General features: G+C 33.2%; 1 protein-coding gene across 1 annotated transcript; it reads left to right on the top strand.

Moving 5' to 3' along the window:
• Positions 1-64: 64 nt before the first annotated feature.
• On the top strand, positions 65-9,891 carry LOC133185099 (lambda-crystallin-like). Its single transcript, XM_061320158.1, has 6 exons — positions 65-130; positions 6,780-7,024; positions 7,220-7,224; positions 7,314-7,508; positions 7,714-7,813; positions 9,668-9,891. Exons 1-6 carry the CDS (start codon positions 87-89, stop codon positions 9,889-9,891), a joined length of 813 nt encoding a protein of 270 aa, XP_061176142.1. The 5' UTR covers positions 65-86.
• Positions 9,892-18,698: the final 8,807 nt, after the last annotated feature.

An 18,698-nucleotide genomic window follows, 5' to 3' on the forward strand; every position in this document is an offset into this window, starting at 1 on the left:
ATCTAAATTATCGATGTGTATTTCTACGTGTGGTGACACAACATTGCAGTCTATTTTTTTTTTACAGATAAGGATCATAACTAGATATGGCGGACAGAAAGTCAGAACGTCAGGTGGGAATCATAGGAAGGTATGTCAGAATACTGGGTTAATTAACAATAAAATACTTCATTTTATATTCATGGCGTGGGCATGTTATGTGGGGTTATTATTCATAAATATACTTGTGCTACAACCAGAAAAGGCATGAGAAGAATATATCATGCTTTGCTTAGTACTTTTCTTGCAAAGATTTGTAGAACAAAATGATAATTTCTGCAATTGATTGCAAGTAATGAAAAAAACTCCAAAAAAAGATGTTTTCATTCGAGCAGAATTTGAACTTCTTAAGGGTGCTTAATAGATTGTATCTTATAATTTGCAAGCGGTAAATTAAAGAATGTGTGCTATATGATCAAAAGATGGAAAAAGAGACAAAATCTGATTGAAATTATACAAATGTTTGATAAATATGACCATATTGAGCCCCAAGAAACCATACTTTTTGAAAATTCTCATACTCAGGTTAAATTTTGTATCAACATAACATCATCAGTCCAGTCCAATACGAAAAATCGTAATATTACGAAAAATTGTAATATTACGAAAAATCGTAATATTACAGAATATCGTAATATTATTCTTATATTATTATTTTTCGTAATATAGTTAAATTACGGAAACTCGTAATATAGCTAGTTGTGAGGGACTATATTACGAGTTTTCGTAATGCAAGACAAAATTAAGCATTGAAAGAAACTGAATGGTGTGATGCAAACTATGACGTCAGAAATATATTAGGTTCCAATGATACTAATTACACGTGGTCACTTTGGTCAGTGACGTCTATCGAAAAATATGGAAACGCAAGATGAAAGTACCGCAAGCGATGGGTGAGTGAACATTTTGTTTTTTTTATTCTTTAATGAGATTTTTCCAAGAGATGGGACCAATTTTCCATAAAACTTCAATGTGTCCTCAAGCTTGTCACATTGTTCCATATTCCCCGAAATCCCTACATTTCTTCCGAAATCTACCCTAAAAATCAGACCCTCGTCTCAAACAACGAGATGTTACGGGGGATAACTTGTACGACTCTCGTCAAGCTCTGACCCCGCATGCATTTAGATTAAATGCATTGAATTCGAAACAAAGAAAACACACTAACAAGAAAATATGAGATTCTTCACCGAGTAGAAATTGAAGATTTTCAAACATTTCCTGATTCTTAAAAAAATCAGAGTTAAAATTTCAGACACAATTCAAATATACGCCATTGTTCAGATACAAAAATACATTCGAATGAGCATGTCAAAGTAGATGAGAAACACATCACGGGCCCGGGGGGGGGGGGACTGAAAAATCCAAATAGTCTAAATACTCGTATAAAAAGAAATAAAAAAAATTAACCTTCGATTGTTTAATTAGTTTGGGTTTTGAGTTTTTATGTGTGCATGTTTTATTATTTTTATTAACAATATATTTTATTTATTATAAGTTTACTTCAATTATTTACTTTTTAAAAAAAATTATTTATTGCTTTTGTTTTTATATGTTTAACGCAAAAAAAAAAAAAAAAGAAAAAAAAAAAACAACAAAAGTTTCAAATACTATCTTTGTGCATGATAAATTGCTATAGCTTTTTTATGCATGTTATTCAGAGAACAATATCGCAATACTTTTTTCTGTGCTACATGTATACTTTTTAGATGATGGGATTTTTTATGTGAAAAATTCCAGCGCCGATCGCGCGGTGGTATTAAATTATATCTTGCCCGCAAGCAGTAATTAAGGTTTATTCCCATTCCCCTCTAGCCAAAACCAGTCACCAGTTACAATTTCAGAATTTTGGCTAAGTGGGAAGACACCGTAATTAAAGTTCGTATTTTGGAAGCTTTCAAATGAGACTCGAGTTCATCTAATAACACATTATTAACACGTTACACATTGCATACAATCACTAAAGATCACAAAAATTCCAAATGTACATTAATGACCCAGTAAAGTTATTAGTCCAAGTGAAAAAACCAAAGTAATACTTGATACATATTTGCCGCAGTTTTGATTCGCTCCTGACAGTAAGAAGCACACATGCAGAAGTCAACAGCAATACTACACATTATAGCAGGTCAACAGGAGGTATACTAGAATATACAAAATAAGTGTAGAGGTAATTATATAACGAGGATCATTAATATATCGCAGTGGCGGATCCAGGAATCTTGAAAAGGGGGGGGGGGGACCAGTTTGGGGTCGGGGTAGGGGCCCACGGCCACATCAAATAAAATTGATTTATTAAATCATGTGTGTTTTGGACACAAAAGGGGGGTGGGTCCCCAGCCCCCCCCTTTCCTAAATCCGCCAGTGTATCGAATAAGTATGGATGGCAATGTGACGTGTAAAAATACATCAGTTTCAGAAATTAACATATTTAGAACTCTTACAAAAAAACAGAACCCATATTGGCAGTGTGATTTGTATTTATCCTTATACATGTACTTTGCATTTTTTAATTCAAATATATTTTATTTTTGAACTTTAAGATTTTTTTTTATATTACTTGCTGCTAACTAATGTAGCTTTTGTAGAAAATATAAAAAACGTAGCCCCTTCATTCGGTCAATCAATAGCTATGCATCCACAAGGGAAAAAGTCTTGTCTTTATATGTTGTGCCTATTGCGTAATTATGTTCAACGTCTGAAAAAACGCTCTTTCTCATTGTTAGCGCACACATGTGCTGCCATTTAGGCCAGATTAATTGGTGCCAAACATCGTCACTAAGTTGTTAAACCTTCAGATTTTTCTAATGACTTGTGCTCCCTCGCCCCCATGCTGTGACTTTTACACTCTGTTTATTTGATGCGATGTCGATTTCCAGACTATCAACAAGGCTCAAATCGGCAAGTGATATGAGAAAACTTGTAATAAAAGCAGTGGCGGATCCAGGAAAATCATAACGGCGGGGGGGGGGGGGGCAGTAGAAGGCAGGGTGGTCTGGGGCCATTATTGAAGCCCCCAGTAGGTCTAGGGCAAAGCCCTGGTGGGCGTCCGATTTTGGATAATGGACATAAATTTCTACATAAAAAAATTCAAACGGGGGGGGGGGGGGGGCGTGCCAGCCCTTGATCCGCCTTTGAAAAATTCTTTTTAGGGGGTATATTGGCTAAAATTAGATCTGCCATCTTTTCGAATTCGGCTTTTTCATAATGTACCAGTATTTCACGTGTGAAGTAAAATTACACGAAGATTATAAATAAGTCTTAAACAGCCGTGAAGAAACGAATAACAGATTTTTAATATATAGTAAATCTACCAAGCACTAATAATAATTAAAGATCTTTTAATTTTTGGCAAGTTTTTGAATGCTGCCACATTGTTACGAAAAAACAATATCGATGTATAACACTATTTTCATGTATGTATTTTTACGTTCACTCTCTCTGTATGATTTTTTTTTCCTAAATACATGTAGCATGTAGTTATTACTCTGATAAGCCAACTGGAATAAAGAAACTTGAAACCTCATCGTTCAATACAACAGCAGCTCCTCCCAATGCAGTAAAAAAGTAAAACGACCAAACATGCTAAGCATATGGGGATTTCCTTTTATTTTCAAACAAATACAGTATCAGATGTGTAAAAGTAAAAAACATGTATATCAATTCTTATTTTATTTATATGAGCGAAATAATTGCATTATATAAGACTTCTGTGCAGGTCTGTGTCGTTTAAGATTCGGATGCAAAAGTGGGTGGGGGATATTTCTTTAAAAGTATTCGAGATTTCATAGAAATAGCAGGATTTGATATTTGAAGTAATTAAATTTATGATATTTTCTGAACCTCTTCGAAAGAGAAACTACTTGAATATTACCAAACATAAAAATATTCAGTGTCACTGTCAGTTTATATTTTCTGAAATTAATATCATAATTCTAGACTCACTCGAACCCTAGCTGAAATAGCCAGGGTTCGAGTCTAGAATTATGATATTAATTTTTTTTCAGTTATAGTCTATCAGAGTTATTGCTCGAAAAAACAATGATCAAGTAAGCTTTTCTTTCAAATTTAAAATAGAGCCACATACGATAGACTCTATCAGGCAATTAGGCTGTTTCAAGAAGCTCCATAGACATCTCGGGGATATAAATTTTACAATCCAGCTGGTAAAACTTCGACGATGAAGTACAACGAATCAAGAATGAGAAGCCTTTATAAGGTTCCAACTGTTTTTGCCCCCCCCCCCCCCGAAAAAGAAAGAAGAAAAAGAAAAGAAGCTGGGGAAATCTTTCTCTGAAATTCATGTGTAAATATAATACATAAAATCTTGAAATATGTTATAAAGCTAGAATTCCTTATAATTTTTAGACACTTCGATAAATGCACTAAGTTATACGAATTGTTCTTTGCCGAAGTGATGTCCCAGGAGGATTGTCGACGTTCAATCACAAGGCTATAGACGAATTGTAATATATATAATTAAAAAATATTTACACAAATTTGTCAGACCTGGATAAAGTGGTGACTTATTAATGAATCATTCTGTGTTAACATGGTTAACGCAGTTAAACAAAATAGCAATTTTACATCAACATGATCGCACAAGATTCATTTGAAATATGAGAAAAGGACAGGATATAGACCATGTCCATTTCACACTAGGGTGTATGATACAGGTCAAGACACATGGTCATAGAGTGAGAGAGAGTACCGATATGTACATGTATAAAGTTAATGATTTCCCTTCTACTATGGCCTATCAGTATCAGGAGGCGGGAAGTTATAGTCAGGGACGCAGTGTCGTTTTTGAAAGGGGGCAGAAAAAAATGACAAATTACCTGAAAAAAAAAACCTTGAGAAGCAATAAAAAAGGAACTAGAAAATCCTATTTCGTTAAAGGGTTGCGGTGGATGGGTTAGGTTACAACTTTCTTTCATAATCAATTTATTTTTAAATACATACATGTACCAATTTAATATGATTTAACTATGCTACAACAAAAACTGGGGGTGGGGGTGGGGGAGGTAACCAGCCTTTTCAATGAACTTTTTCAAAAGTGAAATTTTATGTTGGAGAAAAAGGGCGGGGGGGGGGGAGCCGTTCTTAATTGCCCTCGTGAAACTATACGTGTTTGACTCGGCGGGATACTTTTGATTTATACGAATTTGAATAGACAAACTGATGCCTTTCCCTTTTCTTTAAACATTCAGATGAGTTACGAATCGGTCAAGGTGGTCTATGTAAATTAAATGATGGTTTTTTTTTAAGGGGAAAATATTGGTTTTTATAAAAAATGTTTTTGTTCGTGGATTGGTGTTCTTGTTTTAATTGTTACAGCAATAGTGTAGTAATACACCCATTGCATCCATTGTATTCCTGTATATATACAAACTAGATCACTTATGAGAACTCGTTTATAAAATCAGAGCAGTGAGTAGTAATTAAGCTATCATTACTAAAAATTGTAAAATGATAAAAGGTTCTTGCGTTTATTTCTATATTTTTATGGCTTTTGATTTTCATAAATTTGAAGCTCCCTCCCACCACCTCAACCATAAAAGTTTATTTATATTAGGAAAGCACTCTACAAACGTTTTCCCCCTTGTTAGAAGTTGACATAGTTGGTGTAGGGATCACGTAAACTGTACCCCCCCCCCCAAAAAAAAAATCATTTCATTTTTACAAATGTCTTTGACATGTACACAGTCAGCAACATGGGCAATTTTAGCATACCATTCTCCTGTACACTAGGTGTACAACAGAAGACCATATCAATTAAATAAATCTTTTTTGTAATTTAACGATCTTTTTGCAGTGATTTTATGTGAAATATAGATTTTCGTAATATTACGTTTTTCTGTTATATTACAGATTTTCGTAACAGTACGGTTTTCTATATTGTTATGGATTTTCGTAATATTACAGTTTTCTGTAATAATGGAACGATTCTTAACAGTTTAGGTTTCCTATTTTTTTTCTTTGAGGATCGACAGTTTTCCTAAAATTGGTATAACATACGCACCTTTTAATTCTTAATGGATGAGTAATTTAGTACAAGACACTTGCATTGACAACAGGCTAAATTTTGAAGTGACTTTGGTCGATCGAGTTGGGTTTCTTGAAAAATGATATCAAGTAATAAGATTTTATTAAAATTAGTTATGAATCAATATTTTCTTAACATCTTATAAATCGACCATTTAAAACACTTTTTAACGATGTACTATAAATAGCTGCTTTCAAAACACGAAAATTAGGTCATTGGTTAAGACACATCTCTGTAGAATTTTGACATGCATGTATGTGTTGTTTGCATATATAACTAACCAGCTTTTCATATGAATAATTGCAAAAAAATCGTGCTTTTCATGTTTTCACGTAGTATAATTTATATATCCACGATATCATGATTAATGAAACAGTGTATCAGAAAAAGGGAAGTAACTCTTAGAAAAGTTAGAAATTGCTTATATTACGACTTTTCGTAATATTACGATTTTTCATATTGGACTGGACTGATCATAGTAACATGTCTTTTTACTTTTAATTTGCTATGGCTCTAAGATTTGATCATTAGATAAGATTAAAATTCCTTTATGTCCAAGTTCTTATGTGAGAATTTAACTGGATGATAAAAGTAGGTGTTGAAATAACCGTATGACGCAATTTTATGAATTGTATAATCCTAGCTGAACATTAAAAATAAAACTAGTTCAATGTCTAAAATGATAAAATTTCAGTGGGTTAATTGGGCATAGCTTTGCTATGCTTTATGCTGCAGCTGGATATCGAGTGCGCATGTACGATATAAAACCAGAACAGGTCCAGCATGCGTTATCCATCATTGACGACCAACTTGAGCATCTATCTCAAAATGAATTGTTACGAGGAAAACTCACAATCAAAGAGCAAAGGGCACTGATCACCGGAACTAACGACTTTGCCGAGTGTGTCAAGGACGCCTTCTTTATACAAGTATATATATGTATTTAACAGTTGTGTGTCCGTAGTAATATCGGAATCTGTAGAATCTAGATAGGGTCACGTAGTTCACTATTGCACCGTTTGGTTCGATGGCACGATAATACAATGATGATGATGATGATGCAATGGCACGATGGAGCAATAGCGCGACGACGCAATGATATGATTGTGATAGCGGGATGATTCAGTGACGAAGACGCGGTGACTTATGTTGAAGCCATGTCCGCTATCACTCTGTCGTACAGGAAGATATTTCTTCCTTAATGATTTAGGTTGATCATGTTCTTCAGACAAATCCTCCATTCTATACCCCTTTGATGGAGGTGATTCCAGCCCCTTGGACAGATCCAGAGGTCGTAGTGACAACCAAGGAACTGATGACAGAGATTGGACAGGTTCCCGTCATTGTGAAAAAGGAGATTGACGGATTTGTCCTCAATAGGATTCAGTATTCAATCATTGGAGAATGCTGGAGACTCTATGAGGTGTACACATATACTTGAATTCACTTACAAAAACAAAAGAACTTTGATCGATTTTGATTGAATTTCCCCCTCAAAAAATAACATTGAGAAAAAATTCTTAATGTTGGCTTCAACTATTATCCTATGCAAATAGATTAATATAACTAATGTAGAAAAGCCCAACAAAATGTTTTATCCGGTATAACAGCTCTTTATTTGAATTTAGGAGGGGGTAATGAGCGCAGAGGACATTGATAAGGTGATGTCAGAGGGACTAGGACGGAGGTACGCGGGTCCCCTAGAAATAACCTACCTTAACGCCGACGGTAAACACGTACACCTTCTTCGTAAACTTTACACACAATAGAATAAGATTCTTAGTTGTAGTCACTTTAATGTTAGTCCAACGTTTATTTACCGTACTATTCCTTCTCATTCGTACTCTATCCAATTCCATAGAACAAGGTAAGATAAGTGCTCTTTTTGCCCCCCCCCCCCTCCCCATGACATACAACAGCAGTGGAATACTAGTAGTCTCAAACACCTGTGAATTTGCATGTTTCATATCAAGAAATTTTAAGTGATTACAAATCTCAAAATGATAGAATGTAGTGAATTTTCCAAAAGGATATTGTTTTTTCTTCAACATAGAAGGCGAGCTAGTTTCCTAGTATTCGCCACGGATGCACTTTTATGGACTGCTGTGTGATGCATCTTGTATATAGAAAAAAAAAAAAAAATGTAATCTGGGGATGTCCACGTACTTCACAGTCACACTATGACATCATCGAGATTTGGGTCGATGGTGCCATGACGCGATAATGTCTTGACGATGATGTGATGGCGCATTGATGATGAAGCTATGCCAATGGTGAGATGGCACGATGGAGTGATAGCACTTAGCCGTTCCCTGACTCACCCACACCAAGACAGGAGTGCCGCGGAGTACACGAAGCAGAAAATGTACTGAGAATCAGGCTACGATAGCGCTATGACGCTCCATCCTTCTATCGCATCATTGTAACCTGATCAATACAAAATACATAGGGCTTATGGCGGGTGTCGAGTCGACGGGGGATGCTTGCTCCTCCGAGGTATCTGATCCCACCACTGGAATTTTCGGGGGTCTGTGTTTTTTGTCCTGTGCATATAACACTATTGCATCATTGTATCATCATCATTGCACTATCCCTCCATCGCGTCTTCATTGTCATCGTACCAAGCATCGCATCATCGACCCAGTAGTCGACGCTCGATGGTGCACTAGTGATTTAAGTGGCCTCTTTCATAATTCCAAATAAAATAGCTTGCGCTCTATATTTTTCAACAGTAATAAAATATCAACATTGAAAATTAGAAACACATACTGAAGAATTTTGGCAGAAATGTTCTAAATTCCCCATCTATACCTTTGGCCTCCCAATGTGCTATATATTGAAAACAATACTGATTTTGATAAAGGAGTTTAAGGTGCTTATTTCCTAATTCACACATTTGTAAATGTTCCTTGATGTTTAAAGAAAGTCATTCGAGGGCCGAATACTATACTTTGACCTTTGGAGGTGATGCATATTGCACAAGAAGAGAAACTGTCACGGCCTATATTGTTACACGTCAAATAAGATAATCCATAATTATCATAATATTTGCTCCAATTCAATTGCTAAGAAGGCACGAACTCATTCTGAAACTCTTAATATAATGCTATATTTTTTTCTACAGGAGTTAAAGGTTGCTACATTACAGAATAAAATACATAACCCAATTTAAGGGGTTATTAATTTTTTTCTGCAATGATTGCAACCGTTATACCCCATTTAACAAAACAAAGGTATTTCATTGTTAATATTATTTTATATCTGTCTTTAAATTCTAAGTATTTATATAAAGTGGGTGAAAGTACGTAAAATATTCTATAATTGATCCCTTAAGTTACACTGATAGAAGAACCAAGAAGAAATTGACACTTCCTTCGAATTTGGATTAAAACATGGCTTTGGGAAAAAACCCGGGTCTACCTAATTTGGAAATAAACTGTCTTTGTTACTTCAGAAAAGAGCAATATATTTTTCATAAAATATTCAGTGGATTTGAAATTCCCTTGTGAAAGCATGATTGTACATGTATACAAGTACTTAGAATGAGAGAGAGTTAATTTTCTCCTCTTCTTTTCATCACAGGACTGCTCATTTTTGGGGATCTATACCGTGAGACGCTATACAGAGTTCAGTGCTCGTTTGGGCACCCAAAGAAAATGGAGGTCCCCACGCTCGAAAAAATACACAACGAAATCGCAGCTAGAATCCCGCTAGATAAGCTCCACGAGAGAAGAAAATGGCGTGATATTCGTCTTGCATCACTTCAGAAGTTAAAAAATGAACTAGATGAATCGCATCCAAAATAAACTTGGTTTTAAGAGGGAAATACTAGTGTTCAGTTGAAATATATTTCCGTTGATGTTCTGATTTTGTAAGTCTAGATACTATTTAGGAATATGTTCAGCAAAACAATATGTATCCAATGAAAAAAACTATGTTTTACTAATTTACTGCAGGTACAAAATGTGATGATGAATTTTTTGAATCAGATTTGCAGAATTTTTAAAAATGTTTAGGAATGCTCTTAGCTTATGTTTCGTGTTCATAACAAGTAGTTGTTAAGACTCACGATAACAAGCAGTTGTTAAGACGTACGATAATTTTTCTACTTTTATTCGGTTTTCTTAACAAGTAGTTGTTAAGTATTTGAAAGAAAATGTTTAAAATGCCGATAGCTGTCATATTCTTCTTTGAAAGATAGTGAAATTGGAGGATCTAAGCTACTGGCAATTTTTAATGAATCTGACAACAAGCAATCGTTTAAATAGTTGATAAAACGTCATTAATGAATTATTAAGCCATAACTCGACCATAACTCGATTTAAGTAATATAGAAGAAATAAGTTTTGATGACTTATTCAAAAACAAAATGTAAAAATTGCTTTTGTCGATCCCTGTTCTTAGTCTTGAAGGAAACTTCTAGAACGTCATATATTTTTGTCTCTAAAGAACGAGTGCACTGAAGGGCCCCGGTAAAATGTGAAAAAATGAAGAATCAAATTAAGTATAATTTTTCATTTCAGATCATTTATTAATTAAACTATAAGATTCAACAAATTTTATCGCTGAAATTCATGAATATACAAAGACCAAAGTCATACAATGTGGTAGGGGTCAGCCGACATTCGTGATTTTCTATAGTAAATCGAGGACGGTCATTCATTTCAAAGCTTTTGTTTACTGTCAGCCTAACGTTGTACGAACTTGTGCGAATGACAAAAAACGCATTATACATTTATAAAACTTGTGTGAAAGTAGGAAATTTGTACAAGATTAGGCTTGTACTTAAAATATTAAAAATGTATGAAAAGTTCAATGTTTTCCTATATAGCAAGCGAGAGCTATTTACCTGTATGACCTATGTTGAACCCACCCGTGGAATAAATTATTTAAAATACCGGTAGTAAAAGATAGCCACGTTCTGTATCATTATATCGAAGTTTGCATGTATTTGGTTTTAGGAACACGGGAGGCTTAGGAGGGTTTAGTGTCGTTAAAATGTCATCATACAGGTATCAGATTGTTTTTATAAGTGTCCGATTTAAATGTATCCTGCCCTTGATTTAAACAAGCATTCTGAGAGTATTGCATTAACAATACTAGTCCCCTACCGGCAAGTGTAATCTGGTTCCCGTTAAGAATTGAAAATGCCATAATTCCGTCAAAAATCAATGAAGCGGGGCGAAATGCAAACTTGGTCTATAACTAATCAAAGTTAAGTCACATACCAAAAAATCAGCTCAATATCTGAAAGCGTTAAGAAGAAAATTGCGGAAAACCCCTAAAAATTGAAAAGGCCGTAATTCCGTCAAAATTCAATGAAGTAGAACGTGATCTGTAACTCATCAAGATACACTCACATACCAAAAATCAGCTTAATATCTGTAAGCGTTTAGGAAAAAAAGTGCGGAAAACCAAGTAGGACAGACTGACAGAGGGACAGACAGACAGACAGACAGACGGACAGACTCTGAGGAAACCTATAGTCCCCTCCGGTTTCACCGGTAGGGGACTAATAAACGAAACTCAAAATAGGTTCGGTACGACTTTTCCAGATTTGGGGTATCTTTAGGCATTTGTTTCAAATCCATGCTAAATTAGGTGATGTTTTAACGTGATTTTAATTAGAAATATCCACTTGTGTTCAACTATTACCAAAAGAGAACGATTTGGCAATATATTCTAAAGTAATACGGCACTGAAAAGGGCCCATTAAGCACTGCTTAAGTGCACTTGTCCTTAGAAATAAATATTCTGCTTTGTTCTGTTCTATAGCATCGAACCCGATATTTAAAAAAAAATATGCTACATGAATATATTTAAAAAAAAAAAAAGCTTTATTGTGAATGAGAATAGAAATTAGGGTATAGCAATTGATAACACCATAAGTAGTGAATATATTTCTGCATCGAAAGTCTATTAGTAAGTGCTAATAAAATCAGTATAATGTGCATATTTGTCACTGAGAGCATCATGGAAACGAACCTGGTGTACAGTTTGTATTGACAACAGGTATCAGTTATAGATTTGTCAATTAATGAATATAATATGAAAGAAAAGTAGTGCATTCTAAATTTTCACATTTTCAAGGCTTTTAAAAAAGTGTGCTTTAATCAATCCATTTCAATTTTTTAATACTATATTTACCTCTTGTATTTCATATTAGGCCTTTACATAAGGCATGTAAAACAATATCTATTTTTAGATAAACGCTTTTACCTTTATCAATAAGTGTGCATATTCGCCTCTCTTATCCTTTATGGAATGGAAACAGAGCACCCGAAGTACAATATGTATATACAACAGGTATCAAAAATTATGTTGCTAAAATGTAGAGAAAAATTGTCAGTCAATGCAAACACCGGTTCAAATCTCGTTTACACTGTCGCTTTTCTATCATTTTTTCCTTTCTTTTTTAAAGCAACAATCTATTGTTCTGTCAAGGAGTCATAGTTGACAAGATGCTCCGTTTCGCCAAAAACTCTCTTTCGCAAAACCTCTTCCCGAATGAAGAGTTTAATACATAGATTTCAATTTAATGAAACTTTGAAACTTTTGTTACCCATACTACATAAAAATATACACATTTTTTTATTGCATTAATAAACAATGTTAAATTAAGCAGAAGAAAGAAGAACGTTGTAAGTGCTATTATGTAAACTAATTAAAAACAATATGAAAAGAAAACAATCAGTAAATTGTAGGCCTTCAACTGTTTATAAGTTCATATCGATTGTTAGACATTTGCCTATATGCTAGATTTGGCTACGGAATATTCCGTCTACCTGATTAATACACAGGACTCACAGTGCTTGTGACTGGTCAACAGGGGATCTTACTCCAACCAGGTACCTGAGCCCACCTCTTTAATTTCCAGGGGTCCTTGTTTTATGCCCTGTTCACAAATTTGTATTGTTTGTAGGATGGTTCGTTATCTTCACCTTTTTTCATTCAGCTATGGCTGAAGCTACTCCTAAAATTGTTAAGACACGCTTAAGGTTTATATACATTGTATATATGAGTGAAGAATATGACTTGGTATCTGAAAGAAGTAAAAGGGAGAAGACATCATTATAAAGTACAGAGTACAGTATCTAAGATTTAACGACAGTTGTTTTCGCCATTCACCATGAACATTTTAAATAAGTTGGCATATGTTTGTGTTCTAAGGACAAATGATTTATTAAACATAAAACAAATTGTTAAGTCAATACATGATTGTTGTCACCAATAGATTGTAACTATCCCACTTTATATATCCTAAAAAGAATGTCTCCTGCCTGTGTAGGCGACACATTTATCTGATTTAAAAAGCTTTATTCCATAAAGATCCCGGAATAATTTTGCACGAAAATCATACTTTTGTTCAGTTCTATTCTCATTGTTTTCGTTGGACTGAGATTTGTTATCACTCACTTGCTGATCACTTTCTTCATTGGAATTTTCATTTGTAGATGATTGCAAATCGCTTGAAGGATCATAGTGTTCATGATGGTGTTTGCCTTGGCGAAAACTTTCTTCATCATAATTTTCTATAGGTGTATCAAAGCTTTCTTGTTGAATTACTTTTTCTTCATATGTATTTTTTTCTTGCAATTTCATCTCTTCAGGTGTTTGTGCTTTCATTGCGCTTTCTTCGGTTTTAGAGGCATTCTTGCTTGTAGATGCTGTGATTATTTCTTGTGTTCTGCTATTGCTTAATTGTTCTGGCATTTCGGATTCTGTGTTCTGGAAATTTTCATAAGGATTTGGGCGACATGAAGATAATCTTTTTCTAATTTGGAGTACTATGTACACAATAGCTACTGCTATTAATAATATTAGTGACAATACTGTTGGTATTAGCCAATCCTCTGAAATATATACCATAGTATAAATATATGTACTTAAGCTACATTTCAGTTTGTTACTGTTTAAACAACAAAAACAACAACAACATATGTGACTTCACATTTATGAGAAAACGCAGACGTTACAAAATATTATTATAAGATGGTTCAGAATCTTAATTTTATAAGGGAGATTATAAAACAAAAGTTGTATTTACCTAAGAGGATGGAGGAATTATCTTGCGGATTTCCGGAAGATACCGAATGTGTGCTGATTTCTGAAATAGGAATAAACTTATAAGTAACCATACTGAAACATAACAAATAGGTCAATTGTTTTTTACCTTCATGTTGTCAAAATTGGATTGAAGAAAATAAAATTTTGATTTTGAGATCTATGAAGTTACAATTTCGTACCTGTTTGAGCATTAATTGTGGAGGTTGAGGTTCCTTTCATACTAGCTGAAAAATAAATAAATTATAAGTGTCTGGGCTGACCCAATGCATTTCATTTTATTGACCTTGTCAGCAAATACAATCTATCATTAAGTCATATGCTGACCGACGTTTTTCATTCTAATTGGTAGGTCATTATTTACTAACTGAATTGTAGACGGATTTTTCCGTTATTTACCGATCATGAAAGGGAGCACACGGTGGGTGTGACCGGTCGGCAGGGGATGCTCACTCCTCCATGGCACCTGATCCCACTTTTGTATTTGGAGGTCCGTGTTTGCTCTGCTCCCGATTTGTATTGTTTTAATGGACTTTGAACTTGAACACTGATCGTTATCTCCATATTTCATTTGAATTAATTATAAACGACCTACTGCTGGAAAATTGTAGATCCACCACATCATCAGTTGTTTTTTCCTTGCCAGACTGTAATTTATAGGAAAATTGAAACAATACACCAGTATCCATCACAAAATTGAAATCAGCGTTAAAAAGACTGTTTGATACCAACATCACACTCTGATGTGATAGGCAATGTACGGAATGACCTCCTTTAAATTCAATTACAGGTTCTCTTATTTTAAAAATATTGTAGTGCTGATCCCCCTGAAATATGGAAAAACTATTTCAAGTTTTATAAGAAAAGTATATGTATATCTTCATTTTTGTATCTACGGATCTCAGGTAACTTTTAAAATTTGATATATAGTGTATTTAAACAAAAAATTCAGCATTGTAACATTCCTTGCAAAAAAAAAAAAAAAACTTTAACAATAAAACAACATGAAGACCGGAGTAACATTAAATTATACCTTTATTCGATATAACATGGTGACGTTGTTTGGCTTTGGATACAAACACACTGCAGTTGCATTCAGAACCACACCATCATCAGGAATAAACACTCCAGATGTAGGGGGATTTGTAAATCTAAAATCTTTTGGAATACCTAAAATGAGTTTGAAAGTAAAAAAAAAAATAAAAATAAAAATCAAACCTTTTAAAAAAACAAATGAGTTTTCTTTTTTGCTACGTACTTGTAATCATGAAATTCACTGATGATTCCAGTCCATTAACACTACAATACCATCTTCCGTCATCCTCATAATAACTGGCTGAAGAGATAACAAACGAGGAGTACCGATTGTTGATAAAAGCCTCGTATCTCTGGTGATTAGGGAACTGACAGTAACCCGGATAATTACAAACACTGATATTGGAGTTCCGATCACTGTACCATACCACGTGTACCTTCGAGTTTCCGAAGTGAAAGTCGCATTTTAATATCCCTTCTGCTCCCTCTGATGCATATTTTGAAATTGTCAGCAAAGCCTGGCTTTTCCTTTGAATACCTAAAGTATCATTAAAATAAGAGAAAATTAATGTAATAGATATATTACTAAACAATTTTAATGTATTTGGGTCGCAGGCGATTGCAATGGTCCTTATTAGAAATATTATGAGTCCCATAATGACTTCAAATGAAAAATGTTCTCTACATATTTATGAGTAAAAACCCTAGGAACAGTTTTTTTTAAATTTTATCTTTTTGTATTTATTTGACATTAAAATAATGTAATGAAATTATAATTTATATATATTATACTAATCCTAATAAAGGTTAGTAAAGTGTGAAAGATAATTTACATGCAGACTTCAATGCTTTAAGCATGCATTCAACTGAATGAAAGCTACTTATAATATGCCGACTTGCTTAGAGATGGATATACAATTGTTGGACAACAGTAAATTAGTTATAATGAACCAACCTGTTTGGAGAAACATTCCCAATTTTTTCTTCTGATTCACTACCCTGTCATATTTTATCTCTTTTTTCAATCTAAATACATACACTACGATTTTATGACATCAAAATTATACTTTTTGTCGATACTCACAGACTTCCTAAAACGTTTGTACTTTTGTAGGAGAAATTTTTTTTATTTTTAATTAGAAATATTTTGTATGCTATTTCATTTAATTTGAAACTATCTTTGGTCTTATCCTTGTTTTTGAGATGTGGGTTCCATTTTAAACAATATATATTTTTTATAGATAGGAATGGGATTGGGCAGCAGGCATATCCTTTATGTTTAATTGAAAAAAGAAATTAATTGACATTCCAAGAGATTTCTTCCAGTTAGACACTCGGTCTTATTTTTCGGTGCCTAATCTATCTATCCTTGAATGGAAATGGTCCTTTATTTGAACAAAATTGAATTATATAATAAACCAAAATTGCATTATAACAAGTTCAGTTAACTTAGGGGTGCTGGAGGAAACAATGTTAAGTTTACGATCCAATCGAAAATGATTGATTAGGTCTATCAAACTGAACAGAAGAAGTATTTTATCGCAAAATTCAATTTTTAAAAAGAAATTATTAAGTTTGAATTCCATGTAAAACATTCATAACCTTTTTCATTCATAATACTCGTATCTGAGAAAATATATTTCAATGGTGCAAGTTAACGCAAACGATTAAGAATGATATTTACCCAGATGGCAAAAGAATTCCACTGATGGGAATGGAAAAAAAAACTGTTGTACAATGTAGACCTATGATTTGTGGTGGTATTTTCCACTTTTAAATATATAGGTTAATGAACTAATTTTCATACTAGAAGCCTCTCAGTATTTCGCAAAAAAAAAAAAAAAAAAAAAAAAAAAAAAAAAAAAAAAAAAAAAAAAAAAAATCCCCACTTACATGCTTAAAAGTTTGCACTTTGATCAAGACATTCATTCTCAGCAAAATATAATAATAAATGGAACGCTTTGGATAAGAATTATAAGGAAGTAAAGGGTAGTATAAACGATGAAAGATTTGGCAATACACCTGAAAAAAATATGAAAAAATATTCCAGTCCGACTTGCCCTGTTAATTTTCTGAATTATACCATTTTTTAATTCAATATTACAAAAAATTGAAAGATGAGAGCGCCTAACTCTAAACTTTTAATAACTTCAGTTTACTTCTATTGCCCCTTTTCTGCTGGTATTAAGATTATATAACGTCAGTGATCATATTTCTGAAATGTACCGTCTTGAATGACTTTTGTTCAGATTCCAGATTTTCTCTATTGCATGCCTTCTAATTATTTATGATAATACATGAGTCTTTAACAAACATTATAAATACAAATATTTACATTCAGTGTAATTTTCTTCATGAAATCCATCAGAAATTTACGACGTTCAATTCTCTATATCACACGCGAAACCTTGTCACCGCGCGGTAGAATACACAGTAGGAACTATATGCATTTTCAATATCTAGGAACACCAAAATGTATATTAGTTTAATAAAAAAAACACAACTAAAGTGTACCCTGTTAAATTAACGTAAAATAAAACAACTGTGCATTTAAAATTAAGTTGTCATTTTTTTTATCGCAATGTTCATTTGCGTAAGTTAACTTTCCAAAGTCACAAACTGCTCTTACGTCTGTTAAGCACACCAGTTCTGAAAGGCACTAAATTCATAATAAATATTAACAAAATAAACAATTATGTAGAGAGAAAATAAGAGAATGTAAATGTAAGCATTGAATTCTTATATTTAGATGTCGTCGGTCCTATAACACACCTGGCAGTGCCGACAATATGCTTAAAACGATTAAAAAAGGAAAAAAAACATAGAAATAATTTTAAGGATAACATCCTGAGTTAAAACATTATTTAAAAAAAAATAGAATATGAAATGATGTCCGAATTTCCTCTGCATTACCTCAAATATATATCAAATTGTAAAATATTAAATATTGATATTGATATTCATTTATAACACGATACATGTATTTCGTTTGTTTAGAACAATTTTTGATTTAAGATTTTTTAATTCCTGTCAACTAAAACCACGAATAAACGTCATCATTAACGGAAGTTTATATGAAATAAGATAGTTTTGAGATCTATCCCGAGAAAATCGAAAAATTTTTAAAACATAGAACAAAACATATTTTAGTTATTCAAAATATTTATTTCTCTCGAAACACTTACTGTATAACAAATGAAATAAATAAACAGAAATACAAAGAAACAAATTGATATAAAATTTGCAAAAGGTACCTTTATGCAGGGACTTTTTTTGTTCCTTACATGTAAATAACCAATATCATTGTTTGTTTTTAATTAGGATTGTTATAAAATTCATCAGGTCTATACGAGCATACATATAGCGGAAATAATTCCATTTATATGTTTTTATTAATACGTAATATTTCAGTTTTTTTTATTGTGCAACATTTTCTGTAGTAAAGTAAAATGAAGTGGTTTTACACTCTTGAAACAAATTGTTTATTAATTTTTTTTATCGAATTTAAGGGAAT

Source organism: Saccostrea echinata, unplaced genomic scaffold, assembly GCF_033153115.1.
Source record: "Saccostrea echinata isolate AGI-Se365-2 ecotype Australia unplaced genomic scaffold, CSIRO_AGI_Sech_v1 ptg000012l, whole genome shotgun sequence".
NCBI classification, from domain to species: Eukaryota; Metazoa; Mollusca; class Bivalvia; order Ostreida; family Ostreidae; genus Saccostrea; species Saccostrea echinata.